General features: G+C 37.8%; 1 protein-coding gene across 2 annotated transcripts in view; it reads right to left on the bottom strand.

The window, feature by feature from the left end:
- LOC121302827 (colorectal mutant cancer protein) overlaps window positions 1-14385 on the bottom strand; it is a 148574-nt gene that overhangs the window by 125666 nt on the left and 8523 nt on the right. For both annotated transcript variants that reach the window (XM_041233098.1, XM_041233090.1), the window contains exon 3: window positions 5209-5420. In XM_041233098.1, the coding sequence (XP_041089032.1) occupies window positions 5209-5420 (212 nt within the window). The remainder of the gene's footprint in view (window positions 1-5208; window positions 5421-14385) is intronic.

Genomic DNA, 14385 nt, shown 5'->3' with positions numbered 1-14385 from the left:
TCCCCTCAAAACAATAACAGGGGATGCTGCCCACCTACAGTAAAGTAATTTAGAAAATTTGACCAATAATGTAATTAGCCAATATTGACTCATGGAAATCACTTCAATGATCGTGTTAAGTGTGGGTGTGTGAAATGCATGCTGTCCAGCTTGCCATTTTTTTTTTTTTCCCCTACAGATTTACACATGGACATTTGTGTGCCCATGTATAGAGCAGTATGTGTATTTGGGCTCAACAGTTCAATTTAAAATGACATGTCTTAAGACATTAATGTATGTCACAAATTATTCTTTGTCAGAATAATTTCATTGAATAATATTTAGCAGAATACAAATACCTGTACAAGCACACTAATGTACTGCTTAAAACTTTAAAAAATGCTAATCAACCAATGTATTTACATGACAAAACAAGCTTGATTACAGTGTTAGTTAATTACCCTCAGACTACAATTCTCTCATTGCAGCTGAATAGCTGGAACAACTCCACAAGCTCAGTTGCAAAACAATGTGAAGGTCCACTGGTTTATTAAAATACCTTAGCAGTTTTCTGTGAAAAGCTCAGCACAGTTCACTTACAGCTCTAGCTAAACCAGCCTGCATGCAGCACTTACAAATTACAAGCTCTACGCTGAGTGAACCAGATACACAAGCTGCTTGACAGAGTTAGAGTTCACAGCACTGCAAATTAGAACTGAATAATACTGTATGGAACATCTAAAACAAATAAACATATTTTACAGATACTTCTGCAGTATATTTGGTAAATAGTTTGGTTTCCTGGGGCGATTTCAAACAATGACAAGACTATTATTATCCATTACTTCAAAAACACTCAATCATCGATTCAGCGATAATTAAATGTTGTTTCGACTTGTACCTTTCATCAGTGTAATGTTTCTGTACTTGACATGTCTTTCTTAAAAGTTTTACATAAAGATTGCTAGAACCTTCTGAAAAAAACAAGGTAAGGAGATCATTCGAAATGGCTACTGTGCCACTCTCCTTAAACCTTAGTATGCAGGATTCAGACCAAACGCATTGCTTTAAATTTGCAGTAACCTGCCTCATCTGTACCATGCAGATATATTTTTCAACACACAGTAAACCTGATTGCTTTGTTAATTTTATTCACTCATTGTGGGTCATACCATTAAAATCAGCTGAGAGAACATTTGTCAACTTCAACTGTGTTTGCCAGGCGAAAAACCTTTCTGTCTCGAGAGCACCACGGTGTATTCAGATCACACCCCCTCTTGCAACAATGCTGATGCTCAGATTGAAATGAATGGCTGTAATGGAAACCAAAGCCAAGCAGCCCTGCAGAAGGGAGCAGGATCTGCACACACCACCATGTTCTTGGTTTTATTCTCCAGACGATTTATGACTTATGATGAAATACAGAAAAATCTGGATTGACCTTTTAACTGCCATAATTCTTTCTAAATTCACTGCAAAGAGATCTAATTCGTCCACAAGGCATACAGGACGGAAACAGTGCGAGAATCTAAATCCTGGCAACAAAACACATCACCAGAAGCAGTACTTGCAGGTCATGGGACAAAGGTGCCGGTAGATTTACATGTCCTTGTGTTTTAGATTGCTTTGACACACAGATGGAAATTGCAAGGGTGAAGGCAGCTGCATCGCATAATAGATAAAAGCAGACTACTACAGTTACAACTTGAGACAAAGAAATCAGTCTCTGTCTCAACAGAAATTACTTAACCTCTAGTTCACCATTGTCAATAGTCAACTGCTCTAAGCGTTTGTCAAAATGATACTGATGATTACAAAGTACTAAATGGTTTATGAAATCCATAGAAGGCATGGCAACAAAAGTGTGCCCTTTAAACCTGACACAAGACACATCAGATATCTACTCACATAAATAATAAATATGTATATGTTAATGAATGCATGGGTTTAGGGAATTAGCAGTACAGAATGATGGTCTATTTTAAACAAAACAAGAAATACTAAACTCTTCTGACTTATTATAATGCATACGCTGAAAACAGTCAAACTGGACAGTAAAATTATAATGTAGTGTGTAGAAAATAATAATAATTATGCACAGAATCCTATAAACACATGCTGTGCACATATCCACATACTAGCTAAATCATGTATATTACATAACACTGCTCAAACAGATTATGTGGTGAATTAATTTACTGTTTCAAAATGTTCAGATTTAAACAGCAAATCACCATGCTAATCCAAGCATTTCTCAATGTGTTAATATGGTAAATTTGGAATGAAATTGTGTGTTCGTGGTTGAGGGAATCATCAAGTCCCTTACTGTACATAAGCATAGAATTGTTCTTTTAAAAATGGGAGCTAAGCCATTCCAACTTTAATAGAAAAAGTCAATTATTACTTGACATGATAAAGTACAAGGGTAAGAATAGCTACTGAAAAATACTAAACAGTTAATGTTTTCCATTTTAACATTCAATGATGAACATTAAATAATTATCTCCGGTACAGGCCACATGCTCTCCATGCAGGAGCAAGTCTGTTGCAGACCTTTTACAAGCTATATACACTATCCCAGGTGATCATCTGCTGCCCTCTACAGTTGAAGAAGTGTGTGTTACACATTCATAGAGCGATCCTCAGCAATAACTGGACTCTGCTTCCATTTCAGTCTATTAATAATATTACACACTGGCCATCAAAGATCATAGTGCATTCTAAGTATTCATCCCCCCCCCCCCCAAAAAAAAAAAAATTCAAATCTGAATTCTATAATCGTTCAACAACATAAAGTTAAAAAAATTTTTTTTTAACCCGATCAATTATCTTGGACCATGATACACTTGAGTGACTATGACTGAATCATATGCACTAAATTACCCAATTAGTGAGACAGTTGATTGGACACTGGATATGGAGTGACTTCAGCCATTGAATTGCAAGCTTAAATAACAGCAATAAAGAAAATCACAGAAAAAATACAACATGCCACATCTGTCAAGAGAGCAGCTCCTTCGTGCAATCAGCATTTTGGAGGCTGGACTAGGGCAGTGTACTGTGGCTCGCCGTCTTGGGTGCTCACAGCCAGCAATTTCAAATCGGCGAGACGGTATAACCAGACACACTCTGTCAATGACAGGCCACAAACTGGGAGACCAAGAGTCACAACACCTGCCCAAGATCGACAGATCATTTTGCAGCGTCTTTGTGATGTCAGTTATTAATCAGCACAATAAAAAGTTCTAAAACAGTTTGTCATTTTTCGATCACATCTAGTGAATTTTATCCAAATATAAGTTTAATTTTAATATAAGTTTCTTTTGATATAAGGGATATGTTTCGTTTGACGCTCAGTATAATTTTTTTTTTATATATATATATAAAAGCCTATATACTATATATATATTAGTACCAGTCAAAAGTTTAAGTACACTTCATTTGGAATTAATTAAAAATAAAAACTGAAATAGCTTGGTTGGATGAGTGTCCACCCCCCTTGTAATAGCAATCCTAAATTAGCTCAGGTGTAACCAATCACCTTCAAAATCACACACCAAGTGGCCTCCACCTGTGTTAAATTGTAGTGATTCACATGATTTCAGGATAAATTCGGCAGTTCCTGTAGGTCCACTTTCTTTATGCCTCTTTTTTTTGTTTAATTTCCACCCGCTCGATGGGCTTTGCAAACCAAACCAGTGGAATAACAGCAAACAGGATCATGAGGAGGAGTGGGACCAATCTGCAAGTGTTTTAAATGTGACACATGTTGGAAAAATATGTTTGAGTTTTCAGGGCCAGGTCTGAATGCAGAAAGAGACATAATTTCCTTCTGATTTTCAGAGCAGTTACCCCCACTCCCAGAAAAAAAAAAATCTTAACAAAAACTTCTTTATCAGATAAACAGCTATTTTTACACACAGCCAATCCTCGGCAACATATTTAAGAAAAACCTTTAAATTCTCATCCAACAAAAAAAGACCTCTGACACAAAGTATGCCAGAACAAGACTCACGCCTTTATGTCTCACCAGTATGACTTGCTTTGAAGTTCCAAGGATCGCAGGGCTCTGAACTCCTGATGTAGAAGAGTCATAGAACCAAGTTTGAAAAAAACAACCAGACAGATGTAATTCCACTTCAAGTACAATATTCTTATATATATATATATATATATATATATATATATATATAATATATATATATATATATATATATATATATAGACAATGTCACAGAATCGTTTGCACCAAATCTTGAGATGTTTGCATTTTGATTTGAGAGAAATTAGAAGCTCTGGCAACGAGGGCAACAACGATTTGCCGACAACAATGGAGGTGCTGCTGTTTGCAACAGAAGCACTATGCTGCAGGGTCACACAATAGAAAAGGTAACATTATTATTATTATTATTATTATGCCCCTTCATAGTGTTCGTGCTGCCGCCAGTAATCGCAATCAGTAAATATAGGTATTTACAATTTAAAATTTCTCGACTTACACTTGAGCAAATATGGTAGATTCATATGTGGATGTTCACAATTTCATTTCCATATTTCCACCAGACCTGGGGTCAATGTAAATGTGATTGTAGTTGAACCTTGGCACACATGCGTAATTATAATTTTACCATAAATTGATCAATTACAGTTCAATTATGCATTTTTGTCATTCAATCATTCTTGTATTCAAGCACTTTGTGACCCCACTTCTTTGTAAAAAAAAAATAAAATAAAAAAGTTACAATAAGTTTATGTATTTGTACCTGTAATCATTGTTTAGTTATTTAGAATAAATACTGTAAACATGTCCATGTGTGTAGTTGTTTATGCTGCTTCTTAGAATAAATTTAATTACAGCAGAATAACTGTAATTCAGCAAAATAGCATTGTCTTTGTAACTGTCTCATTTCAGCAACAATTTCCACCCTATACCAGAGGGACGGAGTAAAGAGTGTGGACTTTGTGCTTGCAATGAGTTTGAATCTGGAAAGAGACCCAAACAACTGATGCAGACAGATACGCAGACAGTAAAAGCACAAACAGTTCCCAAGGTGGATGAAGGCTTGAAAAGGGGAATCTGATTCTAAAGCTCATTGTTTTCTCAGAGAAAAGAAATCTTGATATCCTAACCCTTCCGTTAAGCCTGCTCCATAAACAGGCAGTTTAGAGAAACTGGGAACTTTCTTTGGGGTGGGGAATGGCAACTTGTTGCTGCAGATGTGGACTCACTGTGTTTGCTAGCTCCAGGTAGTTCCCGCCCATGGGAGCGCCTAGGTTGCTGGTCCGAGTCATCAGCTTCTGCAGGGCTGCCTGCTGCTCCAGCATGCTGCCTCCGCATTCAAGCAGCTTCTGAAGGTTCGTCTGACTCTGCAGGTCAGGGCTCTGAAGGTCACGAGCTCCAGAGTCATACTCCCAACTTTCACGAGCTCCTGATAAGGTGCCTGCAAAATATAGGAAACATACCATGTGTGAATTTAACTACAATGCAATGAGACAGAATAATATGAAAGAGGGCCTAGAGACCAAAACAAAAAGGTCAGGCATTGCATCTCTGAAATAAGGTCAAAGATCCAAGCATGTAAACAACAGGATAAATTGGCAAACTGTAAACATTTTAATCATGTATATTAGCTACTTTACCAAACAATAACCATGATTCACTTCCCATTATAAAAGGTTGTGAAAGCAGAAAAACTAAAAGATACCGAGAAGAAAAGCATGTGGTTTTTGCGTGAATACTCCTAGTTATTTGCTACAGAGAGTACCCGGTTCCTGACTTCCTACATATACCAACTTCAAGGAACAGCACAGATGTGAGGGTGACAGGTCAATTTTATGCTATGAAAATGGACATGCAGTTTAAACTTGGAAACATCCATTTTATCACTTCACTGGGTGGCTGCTCACCAAAATCCAGACATGATTATAATGACCGTATTCTCTGGGGCAGCTGCCAATTTTATATTTTGTTCAGGACTTTCTTCCACAGATGCTGTTGAAATCAAGGTTTTCATTTTGTGGCGTGACCTGTAGAATCCAGCCTTTCAGAACTCAGTCCCTGTCGGTTTCCCAAACGTAAAACGCAGTTCCAGATGTGGTGACTTTGTTCCAGTAATATAGAAACAGACCAGCAATGTTTCTAAAAGCAGTGGATTTAAGCTCTTACACTGCTAGAAGCTTTACAGAAGATTACTTGTGTTACTGCTGTAAACATAGACCCATTTCAGTGTGATAGCATCTTTGTGCTGTACGAAAAAATCCAATCATCTTAAAAAAAAAAAAAAAAAAAAATATATATATATATATATATATATATATATATATATATATATATATATATATATATATATATATATATATATATATACACTTTTTTATTTTTTATTTGTTTTTCAGAGGCCCATAAATACATAAGCTAGGATAGGTACACACATCTGAATTGTGTACCCCTCAATAACTTTTTCTTGGTAACCCACTCATGGTTTCATTTTCAGGGTCTACCGTTATCTGTTCTGGTTCACTTATGGTCATTAAAGATGAATGGGTGTGAAATATTCAGTCTTGAAACCCTGTGAAGATACAATAGTCTTAATTCACGAAAGAGTGACATTAATTGGGAAAGTTAGAGCCCTTCCTAAGCCCTTCCCCCTATTGAGACACCACTTATGAAGGTAAATCAATGTTCCACAAAACAGTGGTGGGCACACTGGTTGATTTTTCTGTTTAAAAAAAAGAATGCCACCTGTGCAGTTGTGGATAATTATAGAAATAGAAGGTGGCAACATACCATAACCAAATCAATATGCACTGTTAAACATTGTTTGCTTTTTGGTTAAGTGCATAGAAAATCTATCCTGTAAATTCAGTACATTTTGCCCAATGCATATTAATGTGATTAGCCATTATTTCTGCCTCCCAACCCCAGGAACTAACTTGCAATGCTGGCAGTAATCTAGAAATATGTATGTTTGTTGTTTAGCACAGGAATGAAAATAAGTATCTGGCAATCACGCACCCAATTATTTGTTCCAATTGTAAATCGCAACAGGAATGGACAGGAAGGGTCAAAAGAACAATGAGCTCTAAGATGTTCAAACCAACAAAAACAAAACCTAATGTATATATCCACTGGCCCGCCAGCAGTATCAGCATTTTCAAAACAACCAAGTCAAGCATTAAGCTTTCACTTATTTCAAGAAATTTTAAACATCAACAGGACACAACTATCACTCTTCACAAGAAAAAGAAAAAAGAAAAACAAAGTTGTGTCTTAAAATGGGAGCTTGTCTGGCACTTAGTACGAGTAAACATACCCATAAATCAGAAGATCTTTGTTCAAATACATATACTGAAAGGGACTGTGTTTGCCATCGAATGATGTGTTCAAATCAGCCAGTAGTGTTGAAACAAAAAGGTGCCACATTAACAGTGCTGAGGATTGAAGCTTCCATCTGACCTGCAGAGCAGTTTTAATCACAGATAGCCAGTGAGCAAGCTTCAACTTTATAGCTACTACGATAATATGTAGCTTTAAAAAATGGTTTTCCTTTGCTTATGCCCAGCATACACAAACATTTCTTACAATGAAATATTCATATTTTAGTCTCCATTGAGGCAACAGACAAAAACATCTCCCTTTTTGTTCAAATTGTTCAACCTAGTGGTCTTAAAAGTGATTCTCTGAAACTGGCATGTGAGAAAACAATCAAAATCAGGGCACACATTGCTGAAGTAAATTTAAATTACAGTTATCCAGAGATGATAGATTTTTGTATCTAAAGTAAGAATATTTCAAATCATCCCCATTCTTTGGAGAGGCCCTGCATAATCTTCATTTTGATGTAACGGGCTGTGTGGTAAAGTGACAAAATCGTCAGGATGGGCAGCCACTTCCAGCACTACTTCGATGAAAGCAAAACACAGTTGTACTTTTTAGTGTCTTCTGACACAATTTTACTTAAACAAAAACCATGAAAACAAAAACTGAAAACAGGAAAACAAAGGCTAGCTCCCTGGGAGCTTTGACTAAACTCAATATTATTTCCCTAACTATCCAGGGAAAGGCTAAGCCTTTTCCCCCCTCAGTTCAAAAGAATGTAACAATATAAATTAAAATCCAAAACCGGAAACCTAGTCCAAAACAGACAGTTCACCACTGTTGTAAAGCAAACCTTCACATTTTTACCTCCTCCGTATCCCAAAACAATACATCACTCTGGCTTTTATCCCTTCCTGAGCTAAAAGTAACTGGCTTCACCTGGGTGATTAAAACAAGAAGCCTCCCAGAGTTGAAAAGCACAGACTTTCCAGTCCGGGATGTACATCATGTCAAACAGGCCTACATAAAGAGAGGAAACTCTTTAGTTTTTAATGGAGCAATGAAGTTATTCCACGAGGATGGCCGAATGAGATAACCACAGAGCTCCATCAATGTTCGGGGAGTACTCTGTATCAGCATTCCCTCTAAGCTTTTTAGATATTGAGAAACTTGCCATTTTGACTGAAAAATGGTAAATTATAAGTGAGAAACCTTCAGCCACGCATTAACCCTTTTGATGTATTTTTGCTGCATTATACAATTTTGAAACAATATTCCAACACAAGTATATCAACAATTTTATAATTTACTTTAAATTTAAACAAGACATTTACTGTGGCTCTGCCTCTCATTTTGAATCATCCTCTGATCCTATGCAGTCCTGTCTGTTGTTATCGTAGATAGACTGCATGCTTAACTGGTGCCCTGCATAAAAATGCTTTATACTACTGCATAAAACACTGGCATCTGCACTGCCTTCAATTGTAACCATCTATAGGTTCTACTAACTGTTCCATTGTTGGGAATACCAAATTTCATTTTTCAAAAATGGCCAATTCCATTTGTTCCCACTTTTTAATCAACATATTAATAATTAAATATGGCATTTGAACATAAATATAAAGTTGGTAGTTAAAAAAGGTAAACTTAATAAATATTACCACAATTATTTTTTTTTATTTTTCCCCCAATCAGACTCTTGTTGCTGTAATAGTAAGTAAAGCACTTGAAATCACTTCAAACCTGTCACAATGTTTTTAGACATAACTTGGCTCATTTCTGGCATTAAAATAAGCAGGAAAACCTAAGAATTACATTACAACAATTCAGAAAATCAAATGTCCAGCACAGTTGTGAGAATCATATTCACAGTCTTCCACTAACACAGTAGTTCAGTCTACAAATAAAGGTGTTTTGAAAATACATGTTTAGTTTATTGCTGGCATTTACAATAACAATAAAAAATGTGAATTTAGCAATGTCATGTGAGAGTAATACAATGTACAGTACTCCACACATTAAGTTTAGTAATAACTAGGATAAAATATGAAATACTGATAAAGGCGTGTTGACTGACTTGTTGCTCTAAAACAGGTTCACTGCTATGTATTACCCGACTGTAATTTGATTAGCTCCCTGTCACAAAGACGGCTGCAGTGGGTGACATCAGACCAGAAACAGGAACCAGGAAATAAACAGAGCGGTGGAGTTTGGCGAAGCTGAGCAGGTATTCACCCTCTGCTGGTGGACAGGGACCCAGCAGGCATTCACCCTCTGCTGGTGGAGGTGGCGGAGGCAGAGGTAGCTCCTGCTGCTCTGCTCCTGGCGGTGGAAGTGGGAGCAGCGTGAAGCCTCCTGGCGACGGAGGTGGGAGCGGCATGTAGTCTCCTGGAGACGGAGGTGGGAGTGGCATGTAGTCTACCCTTGTTTCAGGGGACTGGTGCGGCTCTCTCTCACTTGCAGGGGACTGGTGAGGCTCTCCCTCTCTTGCAGGGGACTGGTGCAGCTCTCCCTCACAGGGCAAAATGAGCAGGTATTCTTCTTCTGCTGCTGGTGGAGGTGGAAACAGCAGGCATTCTTCCTCTGCTGGTGGAGGTGGAAACAGTAGGCATTCTTCCTCTGCTGGTGGAGGTGAAAACAGTAGGCATTCTTCCTCTGCTGGTGGAGGTGGAAACAGTAGGCATTCTCCCTCTGCGGGTGGAGACGTTGGCTGTGGACGCTCTGCCTTCCCCTTTGTGGGCTGTGGATTCCTGTTCTCCCCTTCTGGATGCTGAGTGCTCAGGCTCCTCCCACTCAGGCGTAAGACGTTCGGGCTCCTCATCCTCTGGCTCCTGCTCTGGGCAGTCCTCGTTCTCATGCTCATAGGCAATGCACAGGGTGCACCACCTTGGCTCCTTCTGCTTCCTCCTCACCTTTCCCCCTCTCTGCCTCCTTCTCCTCGCCTTCCTCTCCTGGGCCAGTTCCTCCTCTCCCTCTTGGTAGGGACAGCGCACCACCGGGTGCCCGAACTCCCCACAAGCAAGGAACCAGCCTTAGTCCTCTAGACCACGAGGAGGTCCTCCAGTTCCTGGCAGCCATCTCTCCAGCTCCAGCCTTACATTTCTTTATTATTATAATTTCTTTATTATTTTACTTTTTTGTAATCCAAAAAACACAAAAAAAAACACAAAAAACAACCGTCCTTTTTTTCCCCCAAAAAATACTGCGGTCCCTGCTCTGGTCTGAGTCTAGGAGGCGCTGTTAATCCCAACACTACCACCACGTGTCACAAAGACGGCTGAAGTGGGTGACGTCAGACCAGGAACCAGGAAATATACAACATATCGGTGGAGTTTGGTGAAGCTAAGCGATTGGTTTCGCTCAACATTTAATAATGAAACAGACAGAAAATAAAAGGTTGTGAAGACAAAACACAAAGGACACAGCACTTTTGCCAAAATAAAGAGACAAACAAAATGGACTACACAGACAAACACGGTGAGCTGATATTTAACTATTATTATTATTATTATTATTATTATTATTATTATTATAACCTCCGTCTCCAATCCCGTTCTCCACTCACCGAACACACAACCCCGAGTGAGTGAAAACATGCTGCTTTCATGCAGCTGTACCGAAACTCGATTGCTAATCAATCATTCAACTGGAGTCGCAGTACAACTGCACGTGAATTAATAAAGTGCAATTCCCCGTGCTTGCAATTCTCCGTGCTCGCAATCCTCATGCCTAAATACAAATATACATTTTAAACAACTCGTGTTCCACAGACCCATTTATATCTTGTGTACCAATGACTATACACCAACATTAACACGCAACATATAATACTGAAATACACACAGGGGCGGGCAATTGCCACATGCCCCTTTTAATGTAAACACATAATTAATCATCTCAATTGTTTCTTTCCTAATTCTGCAGTGTTATTTGCAAGATTTAAAAAGAGTAGTGTCTCCAGACAGAACGTCTTTATGAAACCTGCGGTGTGTAGTGTAGTGACTACATCCTTTACACAGTAAAATGATCAATTTCCTTTAATGATTGTATAGCTAGAAAAATAGTTTTGAGCTCTTTTCGTCTTCCTAAAATATAACTCAATTAATAAACGGCCATGGTTTAAAATTGAAAATTATAGCTTCATTAAAGGCAGGTAGCATGGAAATAAATAAATTAAACAACAATGAAATATGCAATTAATTTAGCTTGCTTACATCAGGAAAGCAATTTAGGTCTTAGTTTTTCAGCAAAGAATGCAGTGCTTTGCCATGGTTGCCATCTTATTAGCTTTCTTGTTCCCTACATGTACTGGCATTATGATATTTAATGGTATTGACTCGTACATCACGCGAACTACAGCAAAACTTTAACAATACTATCGCGCTATCCTCATATATAAAATCATATTTATTTTAACTCTTACTGAAACATTGCTGGTTTTTCTTCATTGGTGCAGCCGCCACGTTGAGTTTTAGTAGAGACATGGCGTGAAGTCACATGATGAATAAGCCCGCAAAAAAAAAAGTTATAATGGACATGGTATGTCTTCTTCAATTACTTAGATGTGTATTTTCAACTAATGTGCTGATTTACATTTTTACCAGCTTCAGAACGCTTGAGATGATTTCTGAAATGGTCATTTCTTAGGAGGGAAATAAAACAAAAACGTCAAAGTGTGAGTATTGTGATTTTCATTTATGTTTACCAGAGTATTTATACTTCTAAATAATGCAGAAAGATTGTGCTTCACTGATTTTAGTACTAAATTACGTGACATGCATTTTTTTTTTTTTTTTTTTTTTTTTTTTTTTTTTTTTACAGAGGGAAATCAGAGAATCAGTTGCAAAACACACCCAAATCTGCTTATGTTAATGTTTTGTAAGAACAGTCTCAAAATAATAGGTTTACCTCGAGAGGCTGGAGTCTCGATTGAGATTGACATTTATGATAATAACTTGCGAAAGTTAGTAAACTGACTGCAAAGGTTGTTGCCAGTTACTGAAAAATGCGTGCATTTTAGCCTTAGAGGGAACGCTGCTCTGTATATAGCAAGTACTGTACAATAAATGGAACAGAAAGTCAACCTAAATTACCTTGAATAGTGAGGATTTAAGATTTACTACATTTATTGTTTTGCTTCTTTTGCACAAGATGGTAGATTGACCAGAAGATTCAAAAGATATCATGTACAGTAGATCACACTGCTCAATACACCTATGTACACCCTTGTACTCTCAAGACAAAGCTTACAATAAACACATTCTAACTGATGACTTGTGTCTGGTTTGTGCTAGCCCCCACTTCATAGCTCTCATGAAGGAGCTTGTGTACAACTCAAAAACAACCTCCTGCAGCTTTGTGCTTCTTAAACTTAGCTCCTTTATTCATTCCAGATGGACACTATATAGAAATCTTTCTTGATGTTAACCTACAGGTATGTGTTGACGACATTTAAAAAATAAGGTTGCCATGCAAGAGGTCAACAAATCACAAGCCAATATTTATAAATACCAATTTTATCTTAACAGCAAGCAGCTTCAAACTGTATTCAAATTTTAACCACAGTCTTTTTATGATGCTTGCAATGTTGTTTTGTCTGATGCAATATTAAGTAATCAGCATTTCTCTAGATCTGCCTGTACCTGTCTTTGAGCTTGTCTGAAAAATTCTACCTCCCTAGGAATGAACAGATTTTTTCATTCTCTTCAAATCATTAGACAAAAAGATCACATTATCAAATGATTTGAACAGAATGAGGAAACCTGTTCAATATTAGCCACTCAAAACAGTGAATTAGTTTTACCGATTCAACACTTATCATTGTTTATCCCTTAAAAGAATTCTCCACACAAGTACAGTGCACGTTCAAAGCAAATTCAAAGCCAGGTAAACTGGACAGTGAAAAGCTTAGAATCCATAAACACTCTCAATGATAGCAAAAAAAAACAAGGGTCAGGTTGAACAAATAAACAAAGTGACATGCAAAGCTACTTGCTCTTTAAAATTCTGTGGCGCTTCAAATTTGCTGCTTTTTAATTACTGAACTGGCAAAACTGCACTTCAAAACAAGCATACACATGTCTGCTACTGGTTCCAAAGCACCAGTAAGACAGCGGCACTGGATTTTGCCTTGGGGCCGAAATATTTTAAAATTTTTTATGACTGAGCTACCATCTTTGGAAATTTTCTGATGTGCAAAATACTGTAAGCAAGTTACTATTCTGTAACATGGTGTAACAGGATGGTGTGTGTGGTGACATCAGACCCGGAAGAAACACTCAGTACTGCCAAGTGAAATGTGTAAAATAAAAACGGCACAGTAGCCAAAACGAAGACAGACAGACCGACAAACGGTGGACGAACAAACAAGTATCATGCTGGTTGTAAGCCAGCACTAGCACTTGTTAATCTTAGTTTTTACCTCCTCTCCACACCCGTTCTCCACTCACCAAACACACAACCCCGAGTGAATGAAAACATGCTGCTTTTATGCAGCTGTACCGAGACTCAATTGCTAATCAATCATTCAATTGGAGTCTCAGTACAACTTCACGTGAATTAATAATGTGCAATTCTCCGTGCCCACATATTAAATTTTACCTGCACGTGAAGTGCTGTGCAATCCTTATGCCTAAATACAAATATACATTTTAAACCACTCGTGTTACACAGACCCATTTATTTCCTGTGTACCAATGACTATACACCAACATTAACACACTACATGTAACATCCAACACGAACAAACAGCCCAGAGTCACGGCACTTTGCCACACATGGCTACACTGTGGGTCCAGAGAACAAGGATGCATTTTGTATAATTAGAAAAAGAAACTGGTCATGTATTGCAGCACCTGCACTGTGCCCTGCAAAGGAAGGTCTACTTCAATTGAAATAATTTCCTTAATAAAATAGGAACCAAGTTTGAACCTAACATTGTACACATTTTTATCTACACTGGAGCAACGATTCTGGTAGCAGTACTTTGAGAAAGCTGAAAACAGATGATGGATCCAGGTTTCCATTTCAAAGATTTACTTCAAACACAAGAGAAACTTGGTAAATGAACAAATGTTTATCCATACCTA

Source organism: Polyodon spathula, chromosome 2 (assembly GCF_017654505.1).
Source record: "Polyodon spathula isolate WHYD16114869_AA chromosome 2, ASM1765450v1, whole genome shotgun sequence".
NCBI lineage: Eukaryota > Metazoa > Chordata > Actinopteri > Acipenseriformes > Polyodontidae > Polyodon > Polyodon spathula.
Note: the sequence above shows the minus strand (reverse complement) of the source record. Positions and strands in the feature narration are given on the sequence as shown.